This window comes from Euprymna scolopes, chromosome 18 (genome assembly GCF_053919585.1).
Source record: "Euprymna scolopes isolate OS-2025 chromosome 18, ASM5391958v1, whole genome shotgun sequence".
Classification (NCBI taxonomy): domain Eukaryota; kingdom Metazoa; phylum Mollusca; class Cephalopoda; order Sepiida; family Sepiolidae; genus Euprymna; species Euprymna scolopes.
The window spans coordinates 11,411,378-11,424,111 of NC_136499.1; the positions used below are offsets into that span (position 1 = coordinate 11,411,378).

General features: G+C 35.8%; 1 protein-coding gene across 1 annotated transcript in view; it reads left to right on the forward strand.

Annotated features, from left to right (window-relative positions):
- The first annotated feature begins 3,152 nt into the window (after positions 1-3,152).
- LOC145297495 (nuclear pore complex protein Nup93-like) overlaps positions 3,153-12,734 on the forward strand; it is an 88,464-nt gene continuing 78,882 nt past the window's right edge. The window contains exons 1-2 of the mRNA XM_080143391.1: positions 3,153-3,291; positions 10,006-10,215. Of these exons, the coding sequence (XP_079999517.1) occupies positions 10,034-10,215 (182 nt within the window). The 5' untranslated portion in view covers positions 3,153-3,291; positions 10,006-10,033. The remainder of the gene's footprint in view (positions 3,292-10,005; positions 10,216-12,734) is intronic.

Consider the following 12,734-nt stretch of genomic DNA (forward strand, 5'->3'; position numbering starts at 1 on the left):
AAGACAAAACCTTGCTTGAAATTCTTTTCCAACATAAAACAAGTTGCTCACTGATCCACAATTTCCACTGATACTAGCTAGCGTTTTGTTGACAATTATCTTTTCCAATTATTAATGAGAAATTTACCTTTCTGATATCTTCAAAAACAAAACATCCTATCGTTTCTCCGGTCCTCTGGAACTTTTTTGACAGTATCAACTACTACATGATCCTCTGACTCCCCCAAGCCTGCCCAGCAGGGCAACCTGGCATTGCCCAGTTGTAGAATAGCGTTACATATATATTTAGACAAAAGCATCAGGTGTAAAATTTCACTAAATTTTTCTAATGATGAACAGTAAAATTATTTTTTAAAAATCAGTAAGCATTTGCTATTGCTTTGCTAAATGTTCGTTTTCATTTTGCATCTTTACTGTGACTATTAATGATATAAATTATTTTAAAGGAATATAGTATAGGTAACAAATCTAGTAAATGTGCTGCTGCCATTGCACATAGAAATCACTTTTTCCATAGCTACCAACGTAATAGATGCACTGAGACTAAAGCTGCTTTCAGGAACGCCAGCAACCATTGTAAAAGAGTAATAAAAGATGCAAGAGAGTCTGTTAAATCCAAAGTAGCTGATCAGCGGCTTGGTTCCCACCAGTTTTGGCAAATAACAAATAGGATCCTGAACAGAAGTGTGCCTTCTATCCCAACCATTATCAACGGACCAGAGGTCATCTCCTCAGCTTCAGACAAGGCCAAACTATTTGCAAAGAACTTTGTAGCTAATTCTACCCTATGCGATGAAGGCCATCAACTCGCCATATTTCCTCCTAAAACACAGAGCACGCTAGGTAACATACAAATATCTGTGCATGAGGTCGCCAAGCTAATCAAGAACCTTGATTCCAGTAAAGCTACTGGCCCTGACGGCATCCTAATTATAGTGTTAAAAAAGCTTCAACCAGAACTTGCTCCCATACTTACGAAACTGTTTAAGTGTTGCCTTAAGGAGAAGTGCTTTCCAACACCCTGGAAAACCTCATCAGTATGCCCTGTATTTAAGAACTCAGATGATAGGTCATCTCCCTCTCAGTACAGACCAATAAGTCTCCTGTGTGTTATGAGTGCTGTGTGCTGGAATCCATATTAAATAGAGAAATAGTCAACCACCTCAGCAGAAATAACCTTCTTAGTGACACGCAATATGGTTTCTGTTCTGAAAGATCTACCGCAGATATGCTAACGGTTATATCTCATAGGATTAGTGAATCTCTTGACAAAGGCTTCCTTTCCAGGGAAATTGCTCTTGACATATCAAAGACCTTCGACAAGGTATGGCATAAAGGCTTACTTCACAAGATTTCCAGCTACAGTATAACTGGAAATATTCTCTCTATTATTAAATCATTTCTCTCTGATAGGCTCATAAGAGTAGTGGTTGATGGACAAAAAATCAGAGGCCTGCAGTATTAATGCTGGGGTCCCTCAAGGATCCATCCTGGGCCCAACTCTCTTCCTGATCTACATCAATGATCTCCCTAAACACATACTTAAATCATTCGTTGACATCTATGCTGATGACACGACCATCTACAGCAACACATCAAAGGCTGTAAATGACAAAGTTCTCTCTGATTCTCTCTCCTCTGATCTCGAATGAGTGGTTCAGTGGGGGAAGAGGTGGCTGGTTACCTTTAGTGCATCTAAAACCAAGCTCCTATCTTTATATCATCAACGCTCTGATCCCCATCTGGCATCAATTGAAATGGATGGCTCTCGTCTAGGAGAAGCCCCATGTTTTGACAAGCTTCTAGGCTTGACCTTTACTCCTGATCTGAAATGGAACATGTACATCAAGTCTGTTGCCAAGGTTGCTGGAAAGATGGTGGGATCCTTCTACCGCTCCAGAAGATATCTCACTACTGATGCAATTCTCTGTCTATATAAAAGCCAAGTACGTCCAAGGATGGAATACTGCTGCCATATGTGGGCAGGAGCTGCTAAAAACAGCATATCCTGCCTTGACAGAGTACAAAATAGACTTTGTGGTTTAGTGGGGAATGCCCTTTTCTCTTCCCTGCAACCTCTCTCACACAGAAGAGACGTTGCAAGCCTATCTTTGTTTTATCGTTATTTCCATGGCAGGTGCTCGTCTGAACTCCAGTCTCTGGTACCCCCTCGCCAATCTTTCACGAAAAACAACCGTCTAGCTGAATCCAGTCAAAAACTTTCCCCACTGTTTATCTATGCCTAAATCAAAACGTAGATTCCATGAACAAAGTTCTTTCTTAGAACTGCATGCCTGTGGAACTCTGTTCCGTCTGCCTGCTTCCCTCCTGACTACAACTTGGATGTCTTCAAGTCCAATGTAAACAAATTCCTGATGAACCGCCCCCTTAAGTAGACACTCTAAAATATCCACACTAATATGCTGTACTTACAATAACCCTTATCCATGAATGGCTTCCGGGCCTTGATAAATGGTGACCACCTTGTAAAAAAAATAATAAAAAAATGGTCAAGAAACAAATATATAACAAATAAATATTACCAAAGGCAAGATGTTACTTTTCTACCTACCTGGATAAGTTTTTTTGGTGTTTTAACATATTTTAAAGTGTTTATTTATTTCGAAACACAAGTAGCGTCAAGTCGCTAAGTTTGAACGACAACAAGATGAAAAACATGAGCCGGTCCGGTCCAGTCATCTTTGGAGTTTCGATAATCGATCAAAAATCGAAAACAAAACAAAATACTAATGGGAATCCACCCAATAAATGTCACCTTATTGTTTTCCGTAATTTTTGGATATGTTTATTACTGCGACACGATAAGTAAGTAAATACTATTGGTTTTACTTCAAATTTAATATCGAATTTCGCTACTATAGCAAAGTGCCAAATTTTTAACGCAATGAGTAAGTACCCAAATAAATTGTTTTTGATTAATGTCCCAATTGTATTTCCTTTAAAATAATTAATTTCGCAAATAGCAGATTTTATATTTGATGTTTGTCGTTACGTTTTATTTTATGAAGTCTTGTTTAGAAATTTACTCTCTTGTTCTGGAAAAGTAGAAAATTAATTATTAGAGTTGATGTCAAAAAAGTAGTTTTTTTTTTTCTTAAGGAGTTGTAAGTTATCCCCCTTTCCAACGAGAACTCTCCTTACTTTAAAGTTCAACAAAACTTATTTTGAACCGCGGTTTGTTCATCTTTAATTTACTTTCTTTTTTATATAATAAATAAAAGAAAGAAAACATTTATATATTTTCTTCGAAGAGTTTTATTCGCCCTGTCCGTAAGTTGCACAATTAATTATTATACAAATAATCGCGTAAAAAATTAATTTTCGACAATTGTTGTTTATTTTGCGTTTGCTTTTCACCCGTTTTGTTGATTACCGGCTCCGCATGGCAATCTCACCCCCCCTTTTTTTAAAATATATTTTCTAGCATTATTTCAATTTACGTATTTCCTCGTTTCCCTTTATTTATAATTTGTTCGATTTAATTTAATTATTTATTTATTTGGTTCTTATTTAGAATTAAACTTATTTTATAAAACTAAATTGTAGAAAAATCTTTACCCGTCACAGAACGAAGATGTCATATTCCAAAAATCTCAAACTGATGAATTAAAATCGATTCTTATACAGAGAAGGTATCGTACTATATATATATATATATATATATATATATATATATATATATATATATATATTCGTATTTTCAAGATAAATTCAAGTATTTTTTGTTTATGAAATTGTTAAGTGAAAGTATAGAATAGTTACAAAGCACTTTCCCCATCTATGTTAAGAATAGATTTCTAAATAACGCTATAATTTCAGTATGGCCTTCTGAGTTCTCTGTATAAGTAGCGGAGCGGAGCAGGAGCACCGCATCGTTTCTTTATTTTTGTTGTTGTTAGGGTACTAGTGCACTTACTGATCCGTGCTGAAATAATAACGTTATTATTTAAAAAGCCATTCTTTACATGGGGAGGAGAGGGTGTTTTGTAACTATTCTATACTTTAACCTTACAATTGAATAAAAAAACATATAAAACTTTAATTAAACTTGGAAATACGATTTAAAAAAATAGCGCGGATCAGTAAGTGCATTTTAGCACCGTTGTTAGTTTTTTTTTTTTTTTTTTTTTTTTACACAGTGGTCACCACTTATCAGGGCCCGGAAGCCACTCAGGGATAAGAGTTATTGTAAGTACATTACGTTAGTGTGGAGATTTGATGAAGTGTTTACTTAAGGGGGCGGTTCAGTTCAATGAACCGCCGGTTCATTAGGAATTTGTTAACGTTGGACTTGAACACATCCAAGTTGTAGTCAGGTGGGAAGCAGGTCGACGGAACAGAGTTCCACAGGCGTGCAGTTCTAAGAAAGAAGCTTTGTTCATGGAATCCACGTTTTGATTTAGGCACAGATAAAAAGTGGGGGAAATTTTTCACAGTGGATTTCGGCTAGGCAGGTATTTTTCGTGAAAGATTGGCGAGGGGTTTCATGATCATTTTAAAATATCAAATTAATATTTTATTTTTTAGTGGTAAAATAAATAAATCTAAACATTTATTGCTTATTATTATCGATGCTTGTTAAGATAGTCGACAGATCGATTTTTTTAATGTCGTTTTAAGCAAGAACAACAACAGTACTTACTTGTCATATCGAAAATAGTAATATATCCAAAGATTACGAAAATTCATCGAGAAGAACCAAACCACTGACTGCTATTGTTCATTTATTCATTGTGGACTATTATCCTCATCTGTTTTAGTAGTTGTTTCATGACGTTTCGGCCAATTATTCCTCTGGTTTTCGTCAGGTGGTAACCGTGACGGGATAGGAACTCCAAATCTCCTGCGCATCATCGCCGCGACGCCGCGCGCATCACAACAATTACGGTAAAATCTTACATTAAGGCCCGTCTCACATTCGTATATAACAAAATATTTTTTTTGTAGATTTCGGTGTGCTAAAAAACGAATCTGTAAACCGTTTCTGTTGCAAAAAAATAAGGTGCGCTTATTGATCTGTGCTGAAATAATAACGTTATTATTTAAAAAGCCATTCTTAACATGGGGAGGGGAGGGTGTTTTGTACCTATTCTGTACTTTAACCTTACAATTGAATACAAATACATATAAAACTTTAATTAAACTTGGAAATACGATAAAAAAATAGCACGAATCAGTAAGTGCATTAGCACCGAAAATAGTTTTCATGATATGAAGAAATTACTTTTTCGAAAAATTGGGTGATCACTTTTTCATGTAAATTTGATTTAAAATGAGTACCCATTTTCTGGCCACCTGAGAGAGGAGGCATTTTAGTGTTTATTGGGTAAAAGGTTGTTTCGATTTTTTTTCTGTTTTTATCTTTCAATAAAGACACGAGGAAATAAAAAAAAAATAAAGAGAAATCGGTATTATTTTACCTTCAGGTTCGTCTCACATTCGTATAGAAAAAAAATAGTTTTTGTAGTTTTCGGTAAAATATAAAATTCGGTAGAATATGGTAACCGTTTCCGTCGCAAATTTACCGTTTGTATGGTATTAACCCCTTAGCTCTGGGACTATTTTCCATTTCACAGCCCAGCCCTCGTTTATGCTACGCGCAAGCATAAAAAAGGCTGTTAAATGTGCACTCGCGTACCAAACTGCGTTGTCACAGTAGTATTGGCGAAAATTTAAAATTAGACGAAAAACAAGTAGTTTTCCAAATATGAAGCCATATAATTCTATGTTATTACGGCTGGCCATTTTTGTACGTGCAAGCGCGTGATAGTATTAACCCCTGAATTCTGGAACCATTTCACAGCCTAGCCTTCGTTTACGCTATGCGCGAGCATAAACAAAGGCTGTTAAATGTTCACTCACGTACCAAACTGCCTTGTCACAGTGTAGTATTAGCGAACATTTAAAATTACATGAAAAAAAGTAGTTTTCCAAATATTAAACCATGTAATTCTTTGTTATCACTGGTGGCCATTTTGTACGCGCAAGCGCGCACCTGGCCTGTGCGGTGGACAGAAAGTGGGTGCTCATTTTAAGTTAAATTTAGATGGAAAAGTGATCACCCATTTTTCGAAAAGTAATTTCTTCATATGAAAACTATTTTTTTGCGACGGAAACGGTTTTCAGATTCGTTTTTAGCACACCAAAATCTACAAAAAAAATATTTTGTTTTCTACGGACATGAGAAGCGCCTTAAAGTAAAATAATACCACAATTACTGCCTTCCATAGTTGATGTCATCCGCAATGAATTAATAATACTCATCTCAATAATGAATTCCAATTAATTAAATAATTGCTATTGTGTTTTTAGTAAAAAAAAAGGAAAAAGTCCATCACTATAATCTTAAAAAAAAAAAAAAGAAGTCCGCCATTAAAGTGTTGAAAACACGGATAAGTATGTCCGCTGTATTCGCAGTCTCCAAGGTGTTTACACCTTGGGAAAATACCATTTCTTCCAATTTTCTGTAAAAATTACTTTTGACTATAAATAATTTTACTACTATATGAATTTTTGTAGTTTTTTGTTATATTACTATTTTCGACATGACAAGTAAGTACTATGAGAAAATAAGGCTTACATGTCTGGGTGTGATGTGGTCAGAGTGGGGTTGTTTTCTTTTTTAACTGGTTAATCCAAGTAACTATCCAGGCCATATTTTTATTCCTCCTTCACGGAGGAAGTAATTTGCATATGTTGGTTACAGGTTACTTAGAAGCATTGCTTTTTTTTTTTGGAGCGGGCATTCGAGAAAGTTTTTGTGAATGTGATGTTACTAAGAGTTTTTTCCCTTTAGTTATTTGACTCCTGACAGGGTCGCGATTTAGGAATATTTCTCAATTTATTACTCCTGACCCTACTCTGATCTACCAAGAACCCTGTAGTGTTGAAGAATTTATGACTACTGTTATTTTTGCTTAAAACGACATATATAAAAAAGTCAATTAGTACTAAAATGGTTGACCATTTGGGACTTCTAGGTATTTTATATGCTCTCCGCTTATCTTGGCATTGTTTCCAGTCGTTCTGGATTCTCCTTGCCACTGGACTCGAACAGTTCTGATTCAGGAGAGGTGTGGTTGGTGATTGTACAACTCTTGCCTCACAATTACATATGCAACTGCCCCTACACGAAGTATCCTTTGTTTTTTGAGACTGAACGGAGTCCACCACCTGATATATGCTAAACTTATTTCTGACTTACAATATACCGGCCCTCTGTGGCCTGGGTGACAAGATCAAAGTGTATTATCTGTTCCGGCAGATACTGCAAGCTATGACTAGCAAAGACCAGATGTGGGGGCAACCCCACATGCCTGACCATTAACCAGCTCCCATTTCCCACCTCTCAGGAGCTGGTCCCCTTTTTCCCTTCCCCCTCCCTTCACTCCTCACATTAAAAATCGGCCTTGTGCCTAATTTGCTCAGTGGGGGAGCAAATAAATACCATCTGTTCCGGCAGATGCTGCAAGCTATGACTAGCTATAACTAGCAAAGACCAGATGTGGGGGCAACCCCACATGCTTGACCTTTAACCAGCTCCCATATCCCACCTCTCGGGAGCTGGTCCCCTTTTCCCCTTCCCCCTCCCTTCACTCCTCACATTAAAAATCGGCCTTGTGCCTAATTTGCTCGGTGGGGGAGCAAATAAATACCATATACCGGCCTTCTGTGGCCTGGGTGACAAGATCAAAGTGTAGTATCTGTTCTTCAGATGTGGCCATTCCATTTCTTGCTCTCTTTCAGTGGAGGAGAGATCCTTCACGACTGAGACAATTTTTATTTTTGTACCTTTTCTCCACGTTAAAAAAACGACCCTGGTGTCTAACTCTGTCCCGTGGGGAGGCATTGTAAATAGGTACAATATGGATTTAGACAAGCCTGTTCTACTACAGATATCCTAACTGTAATCTCTGAATGTATATGCCATACAATAGATAAGGCAAGGGAGATAAGGCACGATGGTCTTCTCATGAAAGTTAAATCATATGGTCTTACTAGACAAATACTTAATAAAATTTTTCTTAAGACAAAAATTCAGGTTGCCTTTGATAGTCGTATGTCAAGACAACAGATAGAAATGCAAGTGTACGTCAATGGACCTTTATTTATTATTCCTCATATTCATAACTGACCTTCCTGATAAAATTGTCTCTGAGATGGAATGGCACTGCTACTCTATAACAGACATGAAGGGACAATGAATGAACACACATCTAAGGAAATGGCGGAAATCGTATAGAAAGAACAGTATGTAGTGGAATGGGGACATAAATGGATAGTAACATTCAGTGCGGCCCATACTAACATAATTTCCTTTAATAATTACAAGAAACCTTCTTAACCGTTGATAGCCATGGTTATTAATACACTACCTAAAAGGACTCTATTTAAGCTGTTCAGCTTAACATTCGTAGGTAACATGAATTGGAAAAAATATTTTGACGACGTTGCCAAGGCTGCTGCGAAGAAGTGGGCTCTCTCTTCTGTGCTAGAAAGATACTTACACCTGAGAGTATCCTGTACTTCTACAAAGCCACCATTCGGCCATGCATGGAGTATTGTTGCCACATCTTGGGCTAGTGCATTTGCTATTAGTCTTTCACTTTTAGTCGGTTCAAAAAAGAGTTGCTAACCTAATAAGTTTCACACTGTAAACTAAACTTCAACCTCTGTCTCATCGATGAAATGTTGCATCCCTATGCCTATTGTAAAATGGTATTTTAATGGAAAGTGCTCCATACTCCCTTGACGTAAATACCCCGACTAATCTGACAACCAGCCAAGTCCTACGCCTGCACTGTTGAGATCCGTAGATACTGGATAGCTTTCTACTCAAATAGTTTATTTTTCCATCAAACAGCTAAACTTTTAAGTTCCCTCCCAAGTTTATGCTTCCCTGGCTGTACTAACATGCAGAATTTCAAGTGTGATGCGAACAAACCTGTTGTTGCACAACTCCCTACATAGTATCCCTGCAAATTATGCCCCTTACACTGTGCCTTGTTTTGATTGAAAAAACAGTAAAAACTAAAAAAAGGAAGAAAAAAAAAGATTGCTGTTTTCTATTTTTTTTGTATTTATTTTATTTTGTATTTTTGTAAATTGGTTTGGGCCATGTTTTACTATAGACAACAAAACGAAAAAGCGGTAGCAAATGAAAATAATATATAACAAATAAATGTTACCAAAAGCAAGATAAGTCGCTCTTCTACTTATCGGGTGTTTTAACATATTTTAAAGCATTTATTTAGTTTGAAACATAACTTTTTTTTCTACCTATAACAACTTTCTGGCACACTGGTAATCATTCCATGGCACACTAATGGGAACCACTGAGTCAGAGGTTAAAAAACAGCCCCTCAAAAAATAAAGGTACTCATGCACTTATTGATCCGTGCTGAAATAATGTTATTATTTAAAAAGCCATTCTTAACATGGGGAGTGGACGGTATTTTGTACCTATTCTGTACTTTAACCTTACAATTGAATAAAAAAACATCATAAAACTTTAATTACGTAACGTTGGAATTACGATTTAAAAATTATGTAACTTTAATTACAATTTAATTACGTAAACTTGGAATTATGATTTAAAAAATAGCGCAGATCAATAAGTGCATTAGCACCAAAACAAAAAAAAAATATATTAAAAATCAAGTTGGGGAAAAATGGGGTGTGGCTATTGAATCAGAAACTGATTGTTCAATTTCCAGGACTCATTCAGGATTCACCATTAATACCCGGAATTTGCTCCATTGGGACTGAAATCAGTTTGGTGTTCATTTCTGACCAGTACAAAAAGCAACACTTTTGCAATAATATTATAGTATATTAAAAACAATTAAAAAAATTTGGTTAAAATTAATGCAGAAATCTTTTTTGGTTAAAGTAATTTCCATGACTAAAATAGAAATGAACTATGATTTTTAACTGATGTATTTTCCAATTCTAATTTTGTAATGTTTTTGTTTGTTCTTGTAGCATCGTTCGTAATCGAAGGGAGACCAACATGAATATGGAAGGTGCTGGTTTTGGTGACCTGCTGCAGCAGGCCGAGCAGATGGCAGCTGAGCTGGATATCGGCATGGACCTGCCACGAGTAGAACGGAACCCGCGACAGATTTTGGAAGAATGTCAGACGTTGCTCTCTCAAGTGACGCCCGTTAATAAAGATGCCATGAAAGTGAAAGCGTAAGGATTTCCTTCTTTTTTTTTGTTTTCGTTATATTTTCAGTGAGGAAATAAAAAGTAAAATATTCCAGGAAGGTGCAGAATAGTTAACAAATTTCTTTTTCCCCATGTTATTGTGTTTGTATCTACAGGGTGTATCAATAAAATTGTTGCCTTAAACAAAACAACACTGCCGCTTTATTTGAAAACTTTTATTGAAAAATCAATTCATGTCACTTCATTATGTAGTAGGGCTAACATCTATTCAATGTAGCTGCCTTCAGCCTCAATCACCGCATCAATACGGGTCCGGAACTGGAAGCATGCCTTTTCCACAAACGCCAGCAGGAGCTTGGCGAATACTCGGCAAATGGCAGCAATCAGGCTGGCTTTGGTGTTGTGGAAGATCATATTGGTGATGTTCTTGATATATGACCAAACGAAGTATTCCAGCGGGTTCAGGTCAGGGGAGGAGGGGGGGGCAGTGAGAGAAAGGTACAAAGTCATAGCACTCCTGAAGCCAAGCCTGGGTCTCTTTGGACGTCCTGCTGCCACACCCAGAGTCTGCCAGCGGCCACCTAATTGCACCGCACTCCTCAGCACGTCCAGGTATACTTTGGTGTTGATATTCAAGCTGATTTCGAAGATGTGAGGTGGCATGATGTGGCCTTCACTTGAAACCACAGACCATAACCGTGGTGGAAACTTTGTGTTCATCACCCTGGGCACGTCCCTGTTATTCGTGGCAATCCAGCGATGCATTTTAAGGGTGCTGGCAATGGTCTTGTTGTCATAAATTGGATCGGTAGAGAACATGAGTGGTACAGCGGCATATCTCTGATCTCGCTCATTGAACATTGACATGATAGAAGGCTTTTTGATTGCTCTTGGGATTTGTACACAACTGGCCAACTAGTAGATGGTTTGCAAGAAAAAAAAAAGAAGACATTTTTCATCAAACGGAAATGGAATCATGTTGTCTTTTCTAGAGCGACAATTTTATTGTTCCACCCTGTAATAATTTTATTGACATTAGGTGAGTGGGCGTGCCATGTGTTAACTATTCTGTACCTTTACCAATTTTCCGGTCATTTTATCAGTATTTCACAATAACTACTGGATTGGTTTTCACAAAATGGAAACATGGCACATAAAAACATAAAAAAAAAAAATAGGGTACTTCTGCAGTTCAGATTTTCACAACAATTTTTTTGCTTTCATATTTAGGCACTTGTACAGTTTAATCAAGACATTAAAAAATGAAAATATCGAAAAAAAAAAAAAAGGTTATATTGTATGTATCCTTTTTGAACTGAAGATCTCCGAAACCAAATTTCACTTAATGTGATCAAGTAGATTTTTTTTTTTTTTTTTTACAGCATAAAAACACGTTTTTATGAGAGCGCGTTGAAGACAGTCATCTTGGATTTTTTCTTAACTTTTTTTGGAGTTTAGAAATGCCATGGGGAGATAACTTCAGTTAAAGTGCCAACACTCCCTCCCCATCTTTAATACTAGCTTTTCTTCCTAAAAATCAAACCTTTTGCTCGGTATCATAAATTGTTTTTTCACTGTAAAAAAAAAAAAATACTTGATGAAATTAAGTGAAATTTTTTTTCGGAGAACTTCATTCCATAACGGATACATACAATTTAAACTTTTTTTTTTCGATATTTTCATTTTTTAATGTTTTGATTAAACTGTACAAATACCTATATTTAAAGTGTTTTGCTCTGGACAAAGAACAATAATCACAAAATTAATAAATCAAAGCAAATACAAGGCCACAACAAGAAACCTTAATTACTGGAACATTTATTGAAAAGAACGCTTATTAAATTACAATAAAACAGTTTTTTTTTTAATTTAGTAATGATTAAAAATTACTATATTGTCCAATTTCTACTGTACACTCTGTAACCCTTATCCTCGAGTGGCCTCAAGCCCTTGATAAGTGGTGATGCCTATGTAAAAAAAAAAACAAAAAAAAAAAACAATTAGATTTGGAATATTCTGAAATGTATGAAAATAATTAGCATTGCAAAAAAAATTTTTTTTTTTTTTTTTTGTATTCAATAAATGTTTCAGTAATGTTTTGGTTGTGTTAGTTTAATGCATTTGGGTTATAGTAAGCTAACGTACTTCCTAACTTCTGGCATGGTGCTATTGGTAATGGCGACGAGGCAAATCAGTTCCTTCACTTTTATTGTTCTTCAGTATTTCTATTGTGAAGCGATTTATTGAAATAAAATATAAGAAAAGGACTTATTGAAAAATATACAATAGTTTTTTCGCCTTGTAATTAAATTTTAATTACGTAATATAGCATACATAATATGTTCTTGTAATTAAATAGTTTTTTTTACTATATCAACACAGTCTTATTACAAATTAATAAATTTGGAAATAGTTAAAATTTTATTATAAAAAGGGTTAGTTTAAATAAAAATTGGGTCAAATGATAATAATAAAAATTAATATTTTTTGCTAGAGATGATTTGGGATGCTAAAATAATTGATCGAATAATGAAACAATTTCA